Source organism: Hemiscyllium ocellatum, chromosome 33 (genome assembly GCF_020745735.1).
Source record: "Hemiscyllium ocellatum isolate sHemOce1 chromosome 33, sHemOce1.pat.X.cur, whole genome shotgun sequence".
Taxonomy (NCBI): Eukaryota; Metazoa; Chordata; class Chondrichthyes; order Orectolobiformes; family Hemiscylliidae; genus Hemiscyllium; species Hemiscyllium ocellatum.
The window spans coordinates 5,303,173-5,327,248 of record NC_083433.1 but is presented as its reverse complement, the minus strand read 5'-3'; the positions used below and the strand labels follow the sequence as shown (position 1 = coordinate 5,327,248).

At 47.6% G+C, this 24,076-nt stretch overlaps 1 protein-coding gene across 2 annotated transcripts; it reads left to right on the top strand.

The window, feature by feature from the left end:
- The first annotated feature begins 190 nt into the window (after nucleotides 1-190).
- On the top strand, nucleotides 191-23,850 carry LOC132831443 (interferon regulatory factor 3-like). 2 transcript variants are annotated; one of them, XM_060849599.1, is made up of 9 exons: nucleotides 191-210; nucleotides 4,120-4,285; nucleotides 5,999-6,167; nucleotides 8,260-8,360; nucleotides 10,931-10,985; nucleotides 13,234-13,473; nucleotides 18,944-19,309; nucleotides 20,461-20,579; nucleotides 21,247-23,850. In XM_060849599.1, exons 2-9 carry the CDS (start codon nucleotides 4,121-4,123, stop codon nucleotides 21,442-21,444), a joined length of 1,413 nt encoding a protein of 470 aa, XP_060705582.1. In that variant the 5' UTR covers nucleotides 191-210; nucleotide 4,120; the 3' UTR covers nucleotides 21,445-23,850. The 2 variants fall into 2 exon arrangements, with proteins under 2 accessions (XP_060705582.1, XP_060705581.1); XM_060849598.1 differs by lacking the exon at nucleotides 191-210 and adding an exon at nucleotides 217-351.
- The last annotated feature ends 226 nt before the right edge of the window (nucleotides 23,851-24,076 follow it).

The following is a 24,076-nucleotide window of genomic DNA, read 5'->3' as shown; positions in this document are numbered from 1 at the left end:
ATCCATTTTCTGCGTCACAGGAATTTCTGCTGGTAAATTTTCGCTCTTGGGTAATCCTGAAATCCAAAACAGTCCGAACCATTGTCCTGCAGAGCTGGGGAAAATTCCCTTTAAGACTTCATGAGAAACCAGAGGAACTGATGTCAGGGAAGGTGGAGCTAGCTGGCGTTTATTAGCAATTGGCTGGCCAGAGGAAATCTCGAAGTGAAAGTAAGAAGTGATCTGGTGTTGGGGGTGGAAATTGGCTCAGAAATTTAGCATCGCTGTGTCCTGCAACAGTTCAGTGGCTGCTGCAAGAGTGAGGTAGACTCTTTGAGTCTATGAAGGGACAGTTTGAAAATAAAGCTCTAGGTAAAGATGCTTTCGTTTACTTCCCTGAGATAGGACGGGGGGCTGCGATTAACACGAATCAAGCCTTTAACAGAAATAGATCGACCTCCAGTAATTGGTGGTAATAAAACAGACGGGACGGTGGAGGGAGTGAGGGCTGCAGGTCAGAGTCAAAAAGGGTGGTGCTGGAAAAGTCCAACAGGTCAGGCAGCATCCGAGCAGCAGAAGAGTCAACACTTCGAGCATAAGCCCTTCATCAGGAATGAGGCTTAGGCCAAAAGGGATTGAGAGATTGAATGGTAGGGTTGGGTCTGGGGGAAGGTAGCTAGGAAGGCGATAGGTAAATAAAGGTGGGGAGTAATGGTGATAGGTGGGAAGGAAGATGGACAGGTCAAGAGGGTGGTGCTAAATTGGAGGGTTGGATCTGGGATAAGAAGGGTGGAGGAAACCAGTGAAATCGACTTTGATTCAGTGTGGGTAGAGGGTCCCAAGGAGGCTCAGTGGTTAGCACTGTCGCCTCACAGTGCCAGGACCCGGGTTCAATCCTAGCCTCGGGCGACTGTCTGTGCGGAGTTTGCACATTCTCCCCGTGTCTGCGTGGGTTTCCTCTGGGTGCTCTGGTTTCCTCCCACAGTCCAAAGATGTGCAGGTCAGGTGAATTGGCCATGCTAAATTGCCCGTAGTGTTAGGTGTATTAATCAGAGGGAAATGTGTCTGGGTGGGTTACTCTTTGGAGGGTTGGTGTGGACTTGTTGGGCTGAAGGGTCTGTTTCCACACTGTAGGGAATCTAATGAGGTATTCTTCTTCCAGGAGTCTGGTGGTTATGATTTGGTGATGGACCAGGCCCAGGGCCTGCATGTCCTTGGTGGAGTGGGAGTGGGAGGGGGAGTTGAAGTGTTCGGCCACAGGGCAGTGGGTTGAAACATTCCGCAAGTTGGCGTCCTGCCTCCCCAATGTGGAGGAGACCATGAAAATCTCTGCCGAATATAGGAGAATCCTTTGGGGCCTTGGATGGAGATGAGGGGGGAGGTGTGGGCGCAGGTTTTACACCTCTCGCGGTGGCAAGGGAAGGAGCCAGGAGGGGAGGTGGGTTGGTGAGGGATGTGGAGCTAATGAGGGAGTTGCGGAGAGAATGGCCTCTGCAGAATGCAGAAAAGAGTGGTGAGGGAAACATACCTCTGGTGGTGGGATCTGACTGTAGGTGGCAGAAATGGCAGAGGAGGCTGCATTGTATTCAGAGGTTGGTGGGATAGAAGGTGAGGACCAGGGTGGGGGGGTTCTATCATTGTTGTGGTTGGAGGTTTGGGATTGAAGGTGCAAGAAATGGTGCAGATGTGCTGGAGAGCATTGTTTTCCACGTGGAAGGGGAAATTGCAGTCCTTGAAATCGGAGGCCATCTGGGATGTTCTGAGCAGATGCAGCGGAGGTGGAGGAATTGGGAGTAAAGGTTAGCGTTTTTAACGGGAGGATGGTGGGATGGTGGAGGTGATGAACGTTTCTGCAGGAATCGCCAATGGTCCACATGGAGACACATTGGCTGCACTGCTGCGCATGCACTGGGGCAGGATGATAATGTCATTCACCAGACACCATGCACAGCTGTGGTGACATCACCACCACAAGGCGCAATGATATCAGCTCCACATGTAGTGATCCAATGGTCTCTTTCTGCACCATAATGGTTCCGTAATTAACCATGAGTTTCCTTTGCAAATAATAACCCCTTTTAGCTGTTTGTTTTAAATTTTATCATTTAGCTCAACTGGTTGAACAGCTGGTTTGTAATGCCAACAGAGTGGGTTCAATTCCCGCGCTGGTGAGGGACTCTCCTTCTCACTGTCTCCTCTCGCCTGAGGTGAGGTGACCCTTAGGTTAAAACCCCACCAGTTGTCTCTCTTTCTCACTCTGTCTCCAATGAGGGAGTAGCCCTATGGCCTGATGGGACTATGGTAACATAGCTCTTTTTCATTTGCAAACACAAGGGATGGGAAAAAGTGCAGGAGGGTGGCTCAGTGGTTAGCACAGCTGCCTCATAGCGTTGGGGACCTGGGTTCAGTTACAGCCTTGGGTGACTGTCTGTCTGTGTGGAGTTTGCACATTTGCCCTGTGTCTGTGTGGGTTTCCCCTCTCAGTCCAGGGATGTGTAGTTAGGTGCATTAGTCATGGGAAATGCAGAGTGATGAGGGTGAGCCTGGACAAGAAGCTTATCAGAGGGTCAGCGTGGAGTTGATGGACCAAATGGCCTGCTTCCACATTCTACGATTCTTCTATGAAAAAGCACAGGACACTTTAGTTCACAGCCTTTATGAAATTCAGGGTTGCTTCATTAATGGATTGGCAAAATATCATGCTTGGATTTGGAGCTGGGAGACTGAGAGCCGTAAATGTGCCCAAAGGAGTTAGACCTAACTCCCTACAACTCCCAAATTCCCCTCCGTTTCCTGACAACAGGGTTAAAGTTCAGCCTGATATTTTCAGTGCTGGACAATTCGAGGAGAAAGTGCAGCCGATTATATTCTTGGATGATTGGAGCTGGTAATTATTCCCATCAGTACAAAGAAAGTAACTAAGGGCACTTGTGGCATAGTTGTAATGTCCCCCCTCTTGAGCGGAAGCATGGGTTCACTCCCAACTTGCTCTCGAGCTGTGCAATGACGTCTCTGAAAATGGGTTAAAATTTTAAAACATTCGGAGCCACAGGGGTCCTCTTGTGGTACAGTGGTGGTGTCCCTACTGCTGGAATGGAAGGCATTGTGAGGAGGGGGAAGCAAATTTACTCAGGGCACTTAAGGTGCAGGGGTAGTGTCCTTACCCCTGGACCAACAGGCCTGGGTTCAAATCCCACCTGCTGCAGCGGGGTGTAATAACATCTCTGAGCAGGTGGACCAGAACGCATCCAAACAAACAATCTACTCACTATGTCTGTGGAACCTTGTGGCTCGCTTCCAAGGAACTTCGGTGGCAATAAAGCATTTTGAGGCATCTAGTGGCTGGGACGGGTTGCTATGTAAATGTACGCCTTTCTTTCTTGATCGAGTGGACGCTGAGAGGTGCTTCCCTTAGTTACAGGATCACGGGCTTGGGGTAAGGGAGTGGCCTTTTGCCTCACTGTAGGGATTCCATGTATGAACATGGAGCTGAGGGAACGTTGAAGAAAGATCTGATGGGAAAAATCTGTCTCGCGCTGCGTCACATTTTCCAAAAGTGTATTTCTTGTCCTCTCTGTGCTGCATACTTATTTCTGCGCCTCTTCATCACCAACCCGACCCCCACCCACCCACCCACCCAGATTATTTCTCCTCATTGCTTTTACTCCAGAGCTGCAACCTCCTGGGGACATGCTGGCCCAGTGGCATTGTTGCTGAACTATTAATCCAGAGACCCAGGTCATGTTCTGGGGACCCAGGTTTGAATCCCAGCAGGGCGGCTGGTGGCATTTGTAATTCAATAACAGGACCAGGAATTAAGAGTCTAATTTGGTGACTGTGAATCTGTTGCTGATTGTCAGAAAATCCCATCTGGCTCACTAGTGTCCTTCCAGGAAGGAAACTGCCATCCTTACCCAGTCTGGCCTTCATGTGACTCCTGACCCAAAGCAATGTGGCTGGTTCTTAACTGCCTCACTGAAACAGACACTTCAGCCCAACTTGTCCATGCTGACCAGACACCCCTAATTTAACCTAGTCCCATTTGTAAGGACTGGCTCATGTCTCTCTCAACCCTTCCTATACATATATCCCATGAACAAAATTTTTCAAAATTCCTACTTTTTCCTTTGATCCCGACAGAATGGGTTCCCAGAAGCCGTTGTTGTGCGATTGGCTTATTGAGCAGATAAACAGTGGGCTGTACCCTGGCCTCCATTGGCTGAATGCGGAGAGAACTCGATTCCAGATCCCTTGGAAACATCGCTCGAGGCAGGACGTTTCTGAAGATGACTTCAAAATATTTGAGGTGCAGTTGTGTCAACTCCCTACTTGTCCAGAAATGATTGGTGGCTTGATTTTTGCAGTAGTCCTGATTGTGCCTAATTCTATTCTCCTGCTTTAAAATAAAACCCATTGGCATGTAGTGCCCGTAATGGACTTTGTGTGTGAATATTGGATTGTCTGCACAGGACTGGTGGTGGATAGTAGTTTTTAAAAAAAGCAAGAAAAAATGTCATGGTGATTCTGAAGGTGGGAGGGTCGCTCATTTGTGCGTAACAGCACTTCTGAATACATAGCAAGAGAAACAAACTTGTATCCGTTAATTCAGCAGGGTAACATTTCTTACTGTGTAACTATATAGAATAGCGCTGAAAATGTGTTGCTGGAAAAGTGCAGCAGGTCAGGCAGCATCCAAGGAACAGGAGATTCGACGTTTCGGGCATAAGCCTTTAGAACATAGAACATAGAAGGATACAGCGCAGTACAGGCCCTTCGGCCCTCGATGTTGCGCCGACCGAATCCTACCTAACCTATACTAGCCCAATAACTTCCAAATGCCTATCCAATGCCCGCTTAAATGACCATAAAGAAGGAGAGTTCACCACTGATACGGGCAGGGCATTCCATGAACTCACAACCCGCTGTGTGAAGAATCTACCCCTAACATCTGTCCTATACCTACCACCCCTTAATTTAAAGCTATGTCCCCTAGTAACCCCTGACTCCATTAGCGGTAAAAGGTTCTTAGTATCTACCCTATCTAAACCCCTAATCATCTTATACACTTCTATCAGATCTCCCCTAAACCTTCTCTTCTCCAATGAGAACAGCCCCAAGTGCCTCAGCCTTTCCTCATAAGATTTTCCTACCATTCCAGGCAACATCCTGGTAAACCTCCTCTGCACTCGTTCTAAAGCTTCCACATCCTTCCTATAGTATGGCGACCAAAACTGCACACAATACTCCAGATGAGGCCGCACCAGAGTCTTATACAACTGCAACATGAAAACAAGTAATCATCCGGGATTTGAAACCTGGACCCCTTGCAACTCTACACAATGAAAAGCCCAAAGCGAGAATCATACCCCTTGACCAACGAGCCACAGGCTAATGGATTAGCAATCCATCGCCTTAACCACTCGGCCACCTTGTCCAACCCTTGTCAGGAATAAGCTCTGAAGAAGGACTTATGCCCGAAACGTCAATTCCCCTGTTCCTTGGATGCTGCCTGACCTGCTGCGCTTTTCCAGCAACATATTTTCAGCTCTGATCTCCAGCATCTGCAGACCTCACTTTCTCCTCCACTATATAGAATACCAAAGTAAAAAATTGAAAGAACCGTGGATGCTGTAAATCAGGAATTGTTGGAAAAGCTCAGCAGGTCTGGCAGCTTCTGTGGAGAGAAATCAGGATTGTTGTTGATTCTTTTTTTAAAAAAAGACTCAGCTTGTGATGGCTGGAGTTGAACCCGGGTCAACTGCTTGGAAGGCAGCCATGCTCCCCACTATACCACCAGTGCTGCAAGAAATCAGGGTTAATGTTTCAGGTCTTGACCCGGAACGTTAACTCTTGATTTCTCTCCACAGGGACGGCCAGACCCGCTGAGCTTTTCCAGCAATTTTTGTTTTCATTTCTGTGCAATCCAAGATCAGTAGTAATGATTGCTGAAGTTCCTGTGAATCTGTGTGGAAGCTGAGTTCAGCAGGGTAAGGATGAATACATTTTAAATATTCTGCAGGCTTGGGCGATAGCAAGTGGCCGATATAGGCCAGGGATTGATGTTCCTGACCCTATTGTATGGAAGAGAAACTTTCGCAGTGCTCTGAATCGGAAGAAGCATTTTCACCGCGTGGTTGACAGTAGGAATTCTGAGACACCTCACCTGATTTATGAGATCCGGAGCATTGGTGAGTATTCTGCTCTCTCAAGGCTACAAGAGACTATGTTCTCAAGCCTCTGAAATGGGACGATTTACTTATTATTCTGACAATATTTAGTTGCCTCGTTGCCTTTGGGAAGGTGGGGGTGAGCTGCCTTCTTGAACTGCGGCAATCCATGGGCTGGAGATAAACTCACAATGTCCTTAGGGAGGTAACTACAGGATTTGGACCCAACGACACTGAAGGAACGGCGATATATTTCCAAGCCAGGATGGTGAGTGGCTTGGAAGGGAACTGGCAGGAGCTGGTGTTCCCATGTACCTGCTGTTCTTGTCCTTTGGTTGAGGACAAAATATTCCAAGAAGGAGTTCGATGTAGTTCTTAGGCTGAAAGGGATCAAAGGGTCTGGAGAGAAAGTGGGAGTAGGCTATTGAGCCACATGATCAGCCATGGTCATAATTGAATATCAAAGCAGGCCTGAAGGGCTGAATAGCCTACTCCAGTTCCTCTTTCTACATTTTTCCTTCTAGGTGGGTGAAGTCATAGTTTTAGAAGGTGCTGTTGAAGGAGCCTTGTTGAGTTTCTGCAGTGCATCTTGTCGATGGTACGCACTGCTGCTGTCGAGTGGAGGGAGTGGATGCTTGTGGGTGTAGTGCCAATCAAGCGGCTGCTTTGTCTTGGATGGTGTCAAGCTTCCTGAGTGTTGTTGGGACTGCACCCATTCAGGCAAGTGGGCGGTCTTCCATTACCCTCCTGACTTGTGCCTTGTAGATGGTGGACAGGGTTTGGGGAATCAGGAGGTGGGTCACTACAGTATTCCCAGCCTCTGATCTGCTCTTGTAGCCACTGTGTTTGTGTGGTGAGTTCAGCTGAGTTTCTGGTCAGTGTTAATCCCCAGGATGTTGATAGTGGGGGATTTGGTGATGTCAAGGGGCAGTGATTAGATTGTCTCTTATGGGTGATGGTCATAGCCTGGCATTTGTGTGACATGAATGTTACTTTCCATTTGTCAGTCTAAGCCTGGATATTGTCCAGATCTTGTTGCATTTGAACATGGTGCTGAACATCCCAACTTCAGACCTTTATAGTGGAGGGAAAGTCATTGATGAAGCAGCTGAAGATGGTTGGGCCTAGGAGACTAATGTGGGGAATCGGGGCACTTGTGGTGCAGTGGTATTGTCCATAACTCTGAACCAGGAGGCCAAGGTTCAAGCCCCACCTGGCTCAGAAGTGTGCAATACCATTTCTGAACAACTTGCTTAGCAAGTATTGACTCTGAGGAACCCCTGATGAGATGTCCTGGAGTTGACGTGACTGATCATGAACAACCGTGACTATCTGTGTGCCAGGTATGACTCCACCCAGCGAGGAGATTTGCCCCCTTGAACCTGCCCAATCTTCAGACTTGGGTATCAGATTCAGTTCTGACGAAGAGTCATTTAGACTTGAAACATTAGTTGGCTGTCTCTCTGTCTCTCTCCACGGATGTTGTCAGTCCTGCTGTGATCTCCAACACTTCTTTTTTTGATTTTTGGTCAGATTCTTTGCTGATGCCTCTCAATGACTGAGAAAGCTGGTCGAATTCAACTGTGGATCCATCTAATTCATTAAAATCTTTTCAGGAAGGAAATCTGCTGCACTTACCCGGCCTGGTCTACACATGACTCCAGACCCCTGACAATGTGATTGTGATTGATTCTTAACTGAAAATGTGTTGCTGGAAAAGCGCAGTAGGTCAGGCAGCATCCAAGGAACAGGAGATTCGACGTTTCGGGCATAAGCCCTTCATCAGGAATGCCTGAAGAAGGGCTTATGCCCGAAACGTCGAATCTCCTGTTCCTTGGATGCTGCCTGACCTGCTGCGCTTTTCCAGGCATCTGCAGACCTCACTTTCTCCTCATTGATTCTTAACTGCCCTCTAAAGTGGCCTAGGGAGCCACTCGGCTCAAGGGCAATTAGGGATGGGCAATAAATACTCCCCAGGCTAGCGACTCCTGAGAGATGACAGAGAAAGGCACTGACGTAGTATGAGTGCCTAGGTTTCTGTACTCCCTCCTGCTGTGTGAAGGTATAAAGTTGACTGTGTCTCACTGAAAGCCTTGTTCTTTTTCACTGAAAGGCCAGCAGAGTGGGGCCAGTGCCGAGGAGGAGAGTGAGGAAGTCAGCCCTGCCATCGACAGCGCCAGCCCTGGACTCTCCACGGGCTCATCCCCAAACGTGGTATGTGTTACAATTTACGACGTTCGATGACCCACTGACTGTGGGGTTTTGTGAATGAGCAGTTTCCAGCCCAACAATGGAGGCCATTCAGCCCATCCGATCCAAGCTGCTGCTTGTGCTTCACGTGAATAAAAGTGAGGCAACGGCCTGGTGGTATTATCGCTGGACTGTTAATCCAGAGACCCAGGTTCAACTGTTTGGACAGAAGATGGTGGGGGAGGTTTGGAATTTTAATGTCTGGGGGCCCAGGTTCAAATCCTGCCACATCAAAGGATGGAGTTTGAATTCATTACGAAAAAAGATCTGGAATTAGGAATTGAATGATGACCATGAATCCGTTGTCAGGAACATCCCATCTGGTTCACTTCCTGTCGGGAAGGAAACTGCCATCCTTACCCAGTCTGCATTACAAGTGACCTCATACCTACAGCTGTCTAATTGGCTCTTAATTGTCCCTCTGGGTGATTGGTGGGTGAGGGGCTGTTGGGGTTTAGATGGAGGGGGCGGGGTCGGTGTGCTGTTATCTACTCTGGGGTCTGGGAGGGATTTTGGGAGGCAAGGGAAGAATAATGCACTGCATTCCTTACAAAAAGGATACAAAACCCTGTTTGTTCAGTGTTCCACACTTTCCAGCATTATTACAAATGAGGGGGAGTTCCCACACTGACTGTCTAAAAATCAAACACTTCTGTGCAGGTTTGAAAATCCTCAAATTCTGAACAAAGTAAAAACCAAAATTGACATGGAGGTCACCTTCACTTTGTTCTTTGATCTCTTTTTACTCTCTCTCATTTCTTCCACCTGGTTTTCCTTCTCCCCTTAGCACACCCGCTTGGGTGTCACAGCTCTCACTGTTAGCTCCACCATCGGTCAGTTCCTCTTCTGCCGTTTTCCTGAAGCTGACCGATTTTCTTCTGGAACTTTCTGAAGCGCTTCCTTCTCGTGCTCACGTGTTTCAGCACAACCGGTTTAATATTTTTACCTCGTTCGATTTCTGCAGCTCCGTAATGGCCATGGATTTCATCCAGTGAAAGGTGGGACATCATGTTGGGGGTGGCACAGTGGTTAGCACTGCTGTCTCACAGCACCAGGGTCCCAGGTTTGACTCCAGCCTCAGGCATTCTCCCCGTGTCTGTGTGGGTTTGCTCCGGTTTCCTCTCACGGTCCAAAGATGTGCAGGTTAGGCGAATTGGCCATGGGACATTGCCCATGGTGCTAGGTGCATTAGTCAAAGAGAAATGGGTCTGGGTGGGTTACTCTTCGAAGGGTCGGTGTGGACTTGTTGGGCCGAAGGGCCTGTTTCCACACTGTAGGGAATCTAATCTAATCACGTTGAGGTTGTACAGGACACTGGTGAGGCCTCTTCTGGAGTACTGTGTCCAGTTCTGGTCGCCCTGTTATAGGAAGGATAGTATTAAGTTGGAGCGGGCTCAGAAGAGATGTACCAGTAAGCTGCTGGGAATGGAGGGTTTGAGTTATGAGGATAGTCTGGGACCTTTTTCACTGGAGTATAGGAGGTTGAGGGGTGACCTTGTAGAGGTTTATAAAATCATGAGGGGCATAGATAGGGTGAATGGCAGGTGTCTTTTCCCTAGAGTGAGGGATTTCAAGATCGGGGGCATATATTTAAGGTCAGGGGAGAAAGATTTAAACAGGCATTAGGGGCACAAAATAGTTTGTGTGTGGAATAAACTTCCAGAGGAAGTGGTGCAGGTACAGTTATAATGTTTAAAAGACATTTGGATAAGTACATGAATAGGAAATGTTTGGATGTATATGGGCTAAGTAGAGGCAGGTGAGACTGGTTTAGTGTGGGACTGTGGTTGGTATGGACTGGTTGGACCAAAGGGTTTGTTTCTATGCTGTAAACCTCAATGAGCCTAGGATCGACTCAAAAGCCTATCCAGAAAACCTCTTGTCCGATTTGTTACACCTTGATATCAGAACAAGACTAAATAGGTTGCTAACTTCCGAGTGTTGTACACTGCCAAGTTGTGTAACTGATCCCTCGCTCCTCTCTCATTCCCTGTGGAGACATCTTTCCTGAGTCCACCCAGTCACACACCCCTTTGTAATATTAACAAGTTAGATTAGGCCACTCCATTACCTTGTTCCTGGTGGGGGGAGAAAATACTTACCTGGATCTTGAGTCGTTCCCCAGAGATTCATAAGTTGCCACGGCTACCCACTGAGGCTAGAGGATCCCTTCACAATATTCAGTGGCTGGAAGATTCTCATGAAAGTGTCTGAAATATCTTCACAGAAGCTGGTATCCCATCACTAGGATCCCTTTTATTTACAAATGGAGAGTCCTCGACACTGACCTCGCTCCCTCGGAGCCAGCTCTTGGAGTGGACAGAACCTCTGACACTCTAGTATATATCTGTCAGCCAGGGCTCCCTGATTGGGGCTGTTAAGCTGGTTCAATCAGGGAACTCATATGCTATGAGATCCATTGGCTGACCTTGTTAGAGTCATTACCAAGTTGATCAGGCTTGGAATCGGAGTTGTGTTTTCTGAGGGAGTGGTGTAAGTTCACTCCGTGGGATAATCTTAACTCTGTCTTCCAGCAGGGGACCCTGGAGAGCAGTTTGCAAGACATGACGTTATTCGACTGGGAGTCAGGTAAACAACATTGTTTCGTCTCTATCATAATATAGCTCTCTGTGTCTTTGATATTGCTAAAACCCTCCAGCTTTTCCCCGCCGACGAAAATAGTCATTCGCAAGTGGATTTTTACAAAAGGGCACTGAGGCCAATTCAAGCGCCGACCCCCCCCAGCCCAATCTTAGGGTTGTTCAAGATTCAATGGGAGTGACCAATTAGTTTTGTACCTTTAGGCATTGGGTGTCGGGCGGGGGCAAACCGTCGCTATCCCTTTGGGGTTAATTAGTTTGTCTTTTCTCCATTAGCTCCCTCCCCCTTGCTGACTCAGTGGCGAACACTCTCACCTCTGACCTCCAAAGGTCAGGGTTCATGCATTGCTTTGGACATTTGAGCAATAAGACTTTACCGTCTGACAGAAAATGGTGGGGGAGGGATGGAATTTTAAGGGTTTTTTTTGGTTTTCCCTTAAATACCTGGGGACTGTGGAACTGAGGGCATCAACAGGAGCATGACGATGGGGTTGAAGGACCAGTCTCCATGGAGGTAGGAGCTGGGGTATTTAGAGAGGAAGGGGAGGCGATGGCTTAGTCCTATTATTGCTGAGTTGCCAATCCAGAGACTCAAGAAATGTACTGGGGACTTGGGTTTGAATCTCACCACAAGGCAGATGGCGGAATTAGAATGCAATAAAAACTTGGAAATGATGAGTAATAATAACCATGAATCGAGTGTCGGGAAAACAAATTTGTTTCACTAATGCCCCTTAGGGAAGGAAACTGCCATCCTTGCCTGGTCTGGCCTACACGTGACTCCAGGCCCACAGCAATGTGAATTGACTGTTAACTGCCCTCTGGGTAATTAGGGATGGGCAAAGAAAACTAGCCCCTAAACATATGCTCCAATGAGCATACACTGCTGTCTGTTATCTGTGGAGCGTGGTCTGGTACATGCTATGGGGCTATTTGGATGTAGTAGTGACCCTACTCCGAAACCAGGGGGTCTAGGTTCAAGTCTCACCTTCTCCATAGTGGGGGTAATAACATCTTTTGAACAGGTTGTTCAGAAAAACAGGTCTGGTCCATTCTCAGGAGCTCTTTTGAAGTGATGGTAATGTCCCTACATCTGAGCCAGGAGTCCCAGGCACAAATCCCACCACCGTGTGGAGTGATCTCTCCTGAATACGTTGATCCCAAAATTCTGCTCCGCCCTTAAATAGACTATCCTTGACAATTGTCATCCACTGTCTAGCCACTCTTCCTGGAATTGCTCCCCTGGCCCAGGAACTATAAGACCATAAGGGCCGAAATTAGGCCATTCAGCCCATCGAGTCTGCTCCACCATTCAATCGTGGCTGATAGGCTTTTCAACCCCATTCTCCCACTTTCTCCCTGTAACCCTTTATCCTCTTGCTACTCAAGAACCTATCTATCTCAGTCTTAAATATACTCAATGACCCGGCCTCCACAGCCTTCTGTGGCAGTGAATTCCATAGATTCCCCACTCTCTGGCTGAAGAAGTTTCCCCTTATCTCCATTCTAAAAGGTCTTCCCTTTACTCTAAGGCTATGCCTTTGCGTTCTAGTCTCTCTTACCAATGGAAACATCTTCCCAACATCTACTCTGTCCAAGCCATTCAATATTCTGTATGTTTCAATTAGATCCTCTCTTCTTCTAAACTCCAGTGAGTACAAACCCAGAGTCCTCAAACATTCCTCATACGTTATGTCTTTCATTCCTGGCACCATTCTCGTGAACCTTCCCTGAACATACTCCAAGGCCAGTCCATCCTTCCTGAGATATGGGGCTCAAAACTGCACAGTATACTCCAAATGTGGTCTGACCAGAGTCTTGAATCTCAGAAGTACACCCCAGCTTTTATATTCAAGTTCTCTCAAAATAAATGCCCTCACTGTATTTGCCTTCCTAATTACTGACTCAACCTGCAAGGTTACCTTGAGAGAATCCTGGACTAGAACTCCCAAGCGTCTTTGCACTTCACTTTGAACTGTCCCCCCTCCAACAATGGAATGCTCCCCCAGGGTGTTGAGATCGGGGGCAAGTTAACTTCACCTCAGACATTCCACTGAGTCTGGGCGGGACTGATGGCCTGTGAGGGGCTGGGGGTTTGGCCTCACACCCAGTTGGGATGGTGGCCATTCTCTATGCCACCAGCTGATGTCCACGGAAGGTCCAAAAGGCCCAATGGCGGACAGCAAGAACAGGAGTGGACCTTGTCACATATTGATCTGGTGCCTATCTCATCTCAGGGGGCGGTGGAGAAGGAACCATGATGGAAGTGGGAGCAGCCCTGTATCCTTCCGACTATGCTCCGGACTATGCTGTGGCTCCAAACTACCTGAGTCAAATAGACCCCAGTGGCCAGCCCACTGCCGGTGCAGATGCTGCCTGTGCGATGCCACTTGCTGTCGAAGATCCCGACATGGTCATCCCAAACGTTGGCGAGTTCCAAACACAGATGAGGGGCTATTTCCAGAATGGACACTTAGGTTAGTTTTAATTTTCCGGTCTTTTGTTCTCTCCTTCAGCCTACGCGCTCTGTACACAAACAGGTGGGTATTTAACAGGTTTAACTTCAAGCCCCTCTAACTTCCAGACAGCCAGGGTCTGGACAAAGATTGCTGACTCGTCCAATAAGGAATTCTGATTCTCCTTGGAAGCTGTTAAAGCAGGTCGGGAACCCGTGAAAGGTTCAGTGAAAGTACAAGTTGTATCTTTAATTGCGGTTGTGCGAGGCACAAGATTGTAAGTGTGAATCCCACTCAGTTACTGATTGTTCCGGTACGGTACTGAGTGAGGGGACATCAGAACTAGGAGCAGGGGTAGGCCATTCGACCCCTCACACCTGCTCCACCATTCTATACCATCATAACTGATCTCATCTCGGCCTCAACTCCAAACCGATCGCCATTTGAGGGGGAGAGTTTCAAAACTAGATTACACCATGTGTGTGAAGGTTATATCTAATTTCACTTCTGTAGACTTTGCGTGTCAGTGAAAACAATTTCTGTCCATCTACTGGGGCAGCACAGTGGTTAGCACACTCTCAGCACCAGGGACCCAGGTTCAATTGCAGCCCCAGGTGACTGTGTGGAGTTTGCACACTCTTTTCCCCATGTCTGCGTGGGTTTTCTCCAGGTGCTCCGATTTCCTCCGAGTCTAAAGCTGTGCAGGTTAGGTGGATTGGCCATGGGAAATTGTCTGTAGTGTCCAGGGATGTGTAGATTAAGTGGTTTAGCCATGGAAAACACCTCATGTCGGTGATGGGGGTGAGTCTCAGTTCAGACTCGGTGGGCTGAATGGCCTATTTCTGCACTGTAGAGTGCGGTGATTGTAGTGAGGTCAGCCAGGGAGACTTCCATGGTTTATGAGTTTCCTGATTGGATTAATAGTACCAATCAGGGAGTCCTCTGTGCAGTTATTTCAAAGGTGTAATGTTAATTTAGCTTTGGAATCCCTCTGTTTGGGGGGAGAAAAGCATTTTAAGCACGAAGAATTGATTTTCTGACATAAAGAATCTTATGTGTGTGTAGAGATCTATTAGTTCCATCTTATTTCCTTCATTTGGCACCAAAGTTTGCGATGTCATCCCTCTAGTGGTCGAAGCCTGCTACAACAGCCCTTTTCTGGGTTTTCCCATATTTTCCCCCACACTGCTGCTTCATTGCAGTATTTTCCCCTGCACCCATGTGTGTGTGTGTGTGTGTGTGTGTAGATATGAGACACAGTGAAAGACAACAGGTTTACAAATCTTTATTCGGTTTCCACCACCAGGAAGAAAGGAAACACCCGCGTGGCCAGTGACAAGCAGTGCCCTTCACATCAAAGGGCAATGCTGTGTGATCAAACAGTGAAGGGGAGGGCAGGGACTAAATCAAAATAGAGTTGGAGGGGGAAATGATGCACTCCACTCCCTGCGGCGCCCACCTCTCCCTGAACAACTCCAGGGTGTTGGTGGACACCGCGTGCTCCTTCTCCAAGGACACCCGGGCTCTAACGTAACCGTGGAAGAGGGGCAGGCAGTCGGCTCTAATGACCCCCTCCACGGCCCACCGCCTGGACCTGTTTATGGCCAGTTTGGCCAGGCCCAGGAGCAGAACCACGAGGAGGTCTTCAGACCTGCCCTCCCTCCTCCGTACCGGGTGTCCGAAGATCAGGAGCGTGGGACTGAAGTGCAACCAAAAGCAGAGAAGGAGGTTTTTGAGAAAATCAAAAAGGGGGTGCAAATGCCCACACCCAATATACACATGGTCCACAGTGCCACAGAACAAGCAGTTGGGCTGGGAATCCGTGAACCACCGCAATCTGCGTTTGCAGGGGATTGCTGCATGCAGCACCCTCCACCTCAGATCCCTGAAAGGGGGAGGACTCCCGCGTAGAGGGCCCTATGCCCTTAAAAGGGACAAAATTAAAATTCCGGAGGCGGCTCAGGTTGTGGGGCACAGGCTCCCGCGGGAAGTACGGGACCTTGGGGCCAATGTGAAATTATGTCCGGGCTGGGGTGAGCGCGGACAGGATCCCACTGCACACCTGAGCATCCTCTAACTGGTGCACTATGTCAGGTCCGAGCACCGCCATTTTAAGGCGTCGGATGGCAGTAGCCACGTACTGGACGTCTACCGCTGCCCTGCTCGCTCTATCCTGCGGCAGCGTCCAGCCCAGGCTCCCGGCACCCAGCAGGTCCTGACCTCGGTCACCCTCGCCACCACGGCCCTCCCCTCCGACAGCCACTCGAATCCGCGAGTACGGAGGTGCGGATTCCTGAGCAATGGCTCCCTGGTGACTTTCCTTTATTCATAAAGACCCAACCTCAGAAGCAGGTTCACTCACAGTGGAAAGGCTACAACACTGAAAAATACAGTCAAATCGAAGCAAAAGGAGAGAGAGTCTAAAAAGGCAGAATACAGGAAGACAAATAGTATTGAGAAACAAACAAGCCCTGTATTCCATTTTAATAAAAGTTATCCATAAACTTTCAACAACAAATATTTAATCATGGATAGTGTAGTGAATGACTTCTTCCCTGAATTACAACTATTTAAGCAACATGAGCAGCTTTAAAAAAACAGGGGTGGCAGAGGATCAGTTCATTCTGAGAGAGCTGGGGCAGTGCCAAGGACTCTCCATGTGTAAGTAAAGGGGTCTTGGTGACTGGAGTTATAGGGATTCTTTGTACATTCTTGAAGATAACAGGAAACACCACTCAAATTATCCCTTTTACTGTTGGTCCTCTGTTCCAAGGTACACAGTGCTATTTTACATCACCTCATCTGATAACTTAACCCTTGGAGTACACAACTAGGGTGTGACCCTGGCTGTGAAGGGAATTAATCAAAAGTTAATGCTGTCTACGGGTGAAGAGGTGCTGAAAGTAATTACATCAGTTCTGTGTTGGCAGACTGAGGCTGTTCAAGTCTGATGTAGATAGACAGGCAAAGGCAGATTTTAATTAGGGTTATCAGATCAACCATAATCTAAAGTCTGGTTGAAGATTTGTAGCTCGGGTGTCCGTTGTTGTGGTTCTGTTCGCCGAGCTGGAAGTTTTTGCTGCAAACGTTTCGTTCCCTGGCTAGGGAACATCATCAGCGCTATTGGAGCCTCCTGTGAAGCACTGCTTTGATGTTTCTTCCGGTATTCATAGTGGTTTGTTCTTGCCGCTTCCGGGTGTCAGTTTCAGCTGTAGTAGTTTGTATGTGGGGTCCAGGTCGATGTGTCTGTTGATGGATGTTCTTGCCACTTCCGGGTGTCAGTTTCAGCTGTAGTGGTTTGTATATGGGGTCCAGGTCCATGTGTCTGTTAATGGAGTTTGTGGATGAATGCCATGCCTCTAGGAATTCCCTGGCTGTTTCCCAGTCAAATTCATGTTCCTGGTTGTCTGAGTGTATGGCTACTACTCTTCCACACTACCATACGTCAGGAGCATCTCAGAACTGACAGCCAGACTACTGCGACCCTTAGGACTCATAACAGCACACAAGCCAACTTCCACACTCACAACAACTCACTAGAACAAAGGACCCAATAGCCAGCACGAGCCAAACTAACGTAGTTTACAAAATACCATGCAAGGACTGCACAAAACACTATATAGGACAAACAGGAAGACAGCTAACAATCCGCATCCATGAACATCAGCTAGCCACAAAACGACATGACCAGCTATCCCTAGTAGCCATACACTCAGACAACCAGGAACATGAATTTGACTGGGAAAACACTACCATCATAGGACAAGCCAGACAGAGAACAGCCAGGGAATTCCTAGAGGCATGGCATTCATCCACAAACTCCATTAACAGACACATGGACCTGGACCCCATATACAAACCACTACAGCTGAAACTGACACCCGGAAGCGGCAAGAACATCCATCAACAGACACATCGACCTGGACCCCACATACAAACTACTACAGCTGAAACTGACACCCGGAAGCGGCAAGAACAAACCACTATAAATACCGGAAGAAACATCAAAGCAGCGCTTCACAGGAGGCTCCAATAGCACTGTGATGATGTTCCCTAGCCAGGGAACGAAACGTTTGCAGCAAAAACTTCCAGCTTGGCGAACAGAACCACAACAACCATAATCTCATTGAATGGTGGGGTAGAGTCATAGTCTGTGCCGACCAGAGATCCCACCCCAATCTAGTCCCATTTGCTAGCACTTGGCCCATATCCCTCTGAAACCCTTTCTTTCATTAGATTACTTACAGTGTGGAAACAGGCCCTTCGGCCCAACAAGTCCACACCGACCCGCTGAAGCGCAACCCACCCATACCCTCCCACACTACCGCCTAACTGCGGTAGTGCTTATTTTTTCCGAGCACCCATGTTGTGTGTGCGCGCGGGTGTGAGACACAGTGAGAGACACAAGGTGCACAAATCTTTATTCATTTTCCACCACCAGGAAGATAGGAAACACCCGAGTGGCCAGTGACAAGCAGTGCCCTTCACATCAAAGCACAATGCTGGGTGATTAAACAGTGAAGGGGAGGGCAAGGATTAAATCAAAATAGAGTTGTGAACCCTTCTTATTCATATACCTATCCCAATGCCTTGTAAATGTTGTAACTGTACCAGCTTCCATCACCGTAAACCTACACCCTCAAGATCTAGACTCCCCCCACCCCAGGGAAAAGAACTTGTCTATTTATCCTATCCATGCCTCTCATGATTTTATAAACCACTATAAGGTCACCCCTCAGCCTCCGACGCTCCGGGGAAAACAGCCCCAGTCTATTCAACCTCTCCCTATAGCTCAAACTCTCCAAACCCAGCAACACCCTTGTAAATTTTTTCTGAATCCTTTCAAGTTTCACTTTCAAGCATCCTTCCAACAGCAGAGAGACTAGTTTTGCGTGCAATACTCCAATAGTGGCCTAACTAATGTCCTGTACAGCTGCAACATGACCTTCCAACTCCTTTATTCAATACTCTGACCGATAAAGGAAAGCATACCAAACACCATCTTCACTGTCCTGTGTGTTGGCTGACTTCTGCCAATATGAGTCAGAGCACCGTAGAATCCTTACACTGTGGACATAGGCCATTTGGCCCATTGAGTCTACACCAACCCACCACACCCAACCTCTATCCTACACTTCCCATGGCTAATCCACCTAACCTGCTCATCTTTGGACTGTGGGAGGAAACTGGAGCACCAGGTGGAAACCCACACACACTGGGAGAATGTGCAAACTCCAGACAGACAGTTGCCCAAGGGTGGAATCGAACCCGGATCCCTGGCGCTCTGAGGCTGCAATAGCTAACCACTGTGCCACCCTGGTAACTAACAGTGTGGTCATGGTATGGTAACGTAACAAACAAACATGTCTTGTTTTACAAGGTTACAGTTTCACTGGGGTGAAATGAGACAGTGGTTCAAAGGTTTGGGATATAAAGAATCACAGTGAACGTGGAATATTTAAATATTTACACAAAGCTTGTGTTTCTACAGCAACCGAGTTTGAGATAACAATCTACTATCGTGGCAAGAGGGTGAAGGAGCAGACTTTGAAGAACATCAATGGATTCCGACTGTTTTACACATCGGAATCTAAATTCCCGTACCTGGAGGACCTCCAGTTCCCAGAAGCAGCCTCCTGTTTGTCTGACCAGCAACAAATCATGTACACAAATAAGTTGTTGGAGGGGATGGGCCAAGGGCTGACTGTGGAAGTGAAGAATAATCAGATCTGCGCGCAGAGACACGGGAGCTGTAGGACCTTCTGGTCAATGACAGAGAACCCCAGCAATAAGGACCCTCGACAGATCTCCAACAGGGAGCTCACTGTCCTGTATGACCTGCCCCAGTTTCACCAAGGTTGGTGCTGGAGTTGACATAGCACACATCTCACTGTCACATTACAGACATCCTCCACACCTGTCACCATTCGACTCACACTTGGACCATAAGATACAGGAGTAGATTTAGGCCGTTTGGCCCATCATATTTGCTCTGCTGTTCAATCATGTCTGATAGGTTTCTCAACTCCATTCTCTCTGTTAATGCCTGATCAATTGCTAATCAAGGACCTATCCAACTCTGTCTTAGATACACTCAATGACTTAGTGTAGTTTCTACCTTTTCAATAAGTCAAACCTACGATCCCAGGTTGTGCTTTTAGGTGTCAAGAAAGAAATGGCCACAAAAATCAGGATGATTTTGACAAGAAACTGAGGTATAAAACTAGTTGCAGTAATGGTGAGCATCAATTGTTGTAAAAACCCATCTGGTTCATCAGTGTCCCTTCAGGAAGCTCTCTAAGATGGTCTCCGTGATTGCAGACCCACAGTGTTTGACTCTTAATTGCCCTCAGAAAATAGCCGGAACAGTTAATGAGTTCAGGGGCACTTAGGGACAGGCAATAATTCCTGGTGTTGCCAGCAACACTCACATCCTACAAAAGAATAATAAAACTTTTTCCACATTTTTGAGGAGTCCACTTGTAAGGGCACTGAGGGGAGAGGAAGAGAGCTTCTTCAAGGAAGGCATCCTTGCAAGAGGATTCGCAGTAGGTTAAAATCTTCTAGGAGAAAGTGAGGATTGCAGATGCTAGAGATCAGGGCTGAAAATGTGTTGCTGGAAAAGCGCAGCAGGTCAGGCAGCATCCAAGGAGCAGGAGAATCGACGTTTCGGGCACGAGCCCTTCTTCAGGATTCCTGAAGAAGGGCTCATGCCCGAAACATCGATTCTCCTGCTCCTTGGATGCTGCCTGACCTGCTGTGCTTTTCCAGCAATACATTTTTCAGCTCTGATCTCCAGCATCTGCAGTCCTTACTTTCTCCACTGAGGGGAGAGGCAGGTGAACAGGTTGAAGGGAGATGTAGGTGTGGGAACACAGACAGGGCACATGGTGAGGTCTGAACCAGACACTGGTATAAACCTCCTGTAGTTCCATTACTGTTTAGTCAGCACAAGGGCTGCTATTTGGTTCTGCTGCACTGTAAATATTCCAAAACCTTTCTCCACAGAACTGTGTGCCTTTCTGAACTCTGAGCGTGGCTCTCCGCAGTATTCAATTTGGCTATGTTTTGGGGAGCTCTGGCCAGACTGTTATAGACCCTGGAATAAGAAGATGATCATGGTGCAGGTAAGGCCAGCCTGTGATACTCACAGTGGATTTTACTTCTTGACTTCGGCCTGTCCCTCCATTGACTCCACACTGAATCCAAGGCATCTCTCTCCGTTTCCCCATCCCACCACTACCACAATCCTATTCCTCAAACTCTGAAATCGCTCTTCCTCTCTTGACAGGGGAACTTTCAGAGCCCGTGTAGTTGGGCCAGATGGCCTACTTAGTGTTGTACATTCCACATTATCCAAGCTGAGGCTGGAGATGCTTAAACCCTGCCAGCTGGGAAAGGGCCTCAGTCCAATATGACAGGGACTGGACAGTGTTCCCTCAAACATGACCACTGAAAAATTTCTACTCAATATCCACTTCGCAGCCTACAACACAACCTCCTGTAACTGCCACTGGAAATGGGAAGAGGCCATTCATCCCCTCAAACCTGTTCTGCCATTCCGTAAGATGGTGGCTGATGTGTTCCTCAATATGCATTCTCCTGCCTTAGCTCCAGTTTCCATGCTGTCTATTTGTAGCAGGTTACATCAAGTGGTGTAGAGACGTTTCAAAGGTGCGATGAGCTGCCCAGGAGCACTGATTGCCCAGAACTACAATTAGCGTCAAATATGTTTTAACTATGGCAGGGGATTCCAGCAGCTGGACTAATGGGTTCTTCTTCCCCTCCTTTCAGGTGACACCTATAACCTTCAAGCTGTTACATGAACTGGCACATGGAGTGGGAGCCTCTTCACTGAATAGTGAATCTATAAACCTCCAGCTTTCTGACCCCCTCTCCTCCTCCAGCCTCCTGTCCATACTGGAACAGTGCATGGATGTCGAGTACACAGACAGTACCTCTGATGACCATTGCGGTGACAAGAGGGAGTGACCGTACCGAAATGGACGCATTAATCCAGGGACTGGGAGTTCAAATGTCATGATTTTTTGGGGGGGGTGAAATGATAAAACTTTGGAAAGAAAAGTAATCTGGCTGTGGTTTGGGAAGTGATTGTGAAACTGTTGCATCACTGTAAAAGCCCAACTTGTGTCGATAGGCTGGGAAGTGAGAAACTATAGGTGATCCAGTCCCACACCAATAACACTTGACTCATAACAGTCCCTCTGAAATGAGACCCTCGGTCATACCAAGTTGTCAACCACTGGTCAGGAAAGCCCATAGGAGGGCAATAAACATCAGAGAAAGGGTGCAAGCCTAAGTATAGGCGAAGAGCGCTCCAGATCAACAGAGAAATGAAGGGAATCGGAGAGGCCAGATACTAACAATTGAAAACCAAAGCAGGTCAGTGACTGTGGGGAGGGCAGACTCAATTCTGAAGAGGCTGCACTGGAAGCCTTAATGTATTTATGTAAATAACATTCCTACCTTTCAATGAAGAAACCCTGCTGAGAACTGGGCTTGGCTGAATCCATGGCACCACATGCCAAAGGCAAAAGTTGCTAAAGCAGCCAGTTTTCAAATTGACTGTGGGTCCAATTATGCATTTATTTCTATCCTGTAATTCCCCCTTTGAACGCTGTGAAGTTTCAAACGCATGAATCAATGAGCTTCTGGGAACAGATCTGCTACCAGTATGCACTCTGAAGCAAAGGTATAAATGCTTTGTCCGTACATCAGTCACACAGAGGCTGCTGCTGGAGTTAGGTTTCCTCCAGGCATATAAAGCAATCTCCGAGTTGTTCTTCACAATGCGCCACAGCGCTGGAATGCAGTGGTCCCAGGACTGCAAGTAGGCAAGCACCTGCCTGTACAGACCTGCTCCTTCTCACTAGCTCACTGCTGGTGAAGCCAACACTGCTGCCCTTGTCGATAGCCCAGAATCAGTAATCCACCAACTTGTGCTAGACAGAGAGAGAGAGAGAACTAAACGAAATAAAATGCTGTCTCATGACTCCTACTGTTTTTCAAAGAGACAAGCACTCCTGTTCTGTAACAATCTGACTTTTATTTTTACAATATTCTCAATAACAGGCAGATAAATACAATATTAGCACGGCTGATGGAGCTGTCTACCAAAACTGACCACCTCCCCACCAATCCAACAACAACAGGCCCATTATCACTTCTGGGTGGGGATGACTGTACAATTGGAATTTATTTCTCTTTAGGTAGAGATTCAAACTTTTACAATGATTTCACTTTGCCTGATTTTATCAAGAGCCACGCAAGGGGGGAGGGAATCGCTGTTTTTTTTTAAAAATAATTGTCCGTTCCTTTTCTCTTTGGCAACTGACCTGCTGCGGTACCCACCTCATCCAAAGCAGCATCTTTGCTGAGTGCCCAGTGATTTATTTCATTGTTGGTGCTGTGACATCAGAGGCTGCCAGTCACGTTGGTGAAAGGACACAGTGGGAATTGTAGGAAGAATAACAATTAAAACTCTGAAGACATTTCACCTCATTTAGCTCAGCAAATCCTAACATCAGTATGTTCCTCATTTCAGCGGTGCTAATACTGTTTAATAGTTCTATTTTTATTCAGGGTGGGAGGTGTGGAAACATTAGGGCGGGCCCCCTCAACTGCGAATATAAACAGCCCAAATAAATTAGTTGTTTTACAAAACAGTTTGTCCAATTTTCTTGAGGCAGTGAGCTTATTTCTTTTAACTAAAAAAAATTGTTTTTAATGATATACTGTAATTTCACAAGGGGGGCCCTACTGCCTCCTTTTAAATGTGCATTCTTTATTATCTAGTATTTAAAAAGGCCAGCAAAACCCCAAATATCAATATATATATACTCCTTGGGTCAGTGAAACCTGCTTTGGTTCCACAGACACACACGCACACACACACACTCACACGCAGTCTCACTCATCAAATAACCACCTTTCGACAGACATACACACTGGCAAATCCATCCAGAGGTATAGACGACATCAAACGACAGTCAGACAAAGGCTGGGAATGTTGCACTGTCATCACACTGAATTTCTCAGCCCACCCTCCCTCTCCTCCCCAGCTTCATCACCTCCCTCCCCCCACAAACCACTCCTTGAAATTACAGAATGTACAGGTCATAGCCCCAGCTCAAATCTTAAACCCAGCCCCTTATCACGTTGCCAGAAATGACATAAAGCAGGTCACACATACAAGACGACTGAACTGCTTTGCACCTTTGAGCTAGACTCTTCCTGGGCAGAAACAAAAAAAGCAAATTACAGCGACAGAGTCAGATGTGGTAATTCAACCTTGAGGTGTGCAATGGGGGTGCGATGCCGAGCAAGGTGCCTGAGTTAATCCCGTATTCTATAACATGATTGGCAGCAGATTGAGAGGGAGGGGGGATGGGGTGGGAGTATGGGAACGGCATGGGGCACAATTGCTGACTAAAAGCACTAAAATTAAAACCGCAGTGTTGCCTAAATTCCCTCTCAGAAACCCAGAGAGACCGCGGGGCGGGGGTGGTCACAGCCATTTGATTGCCCGAGCTTACCATAAAATATCTGGGTTCAAAATCTTTTGGTTTTTCTTTTTTTTTGGTTGGTTAAGTAATTGCCAGAA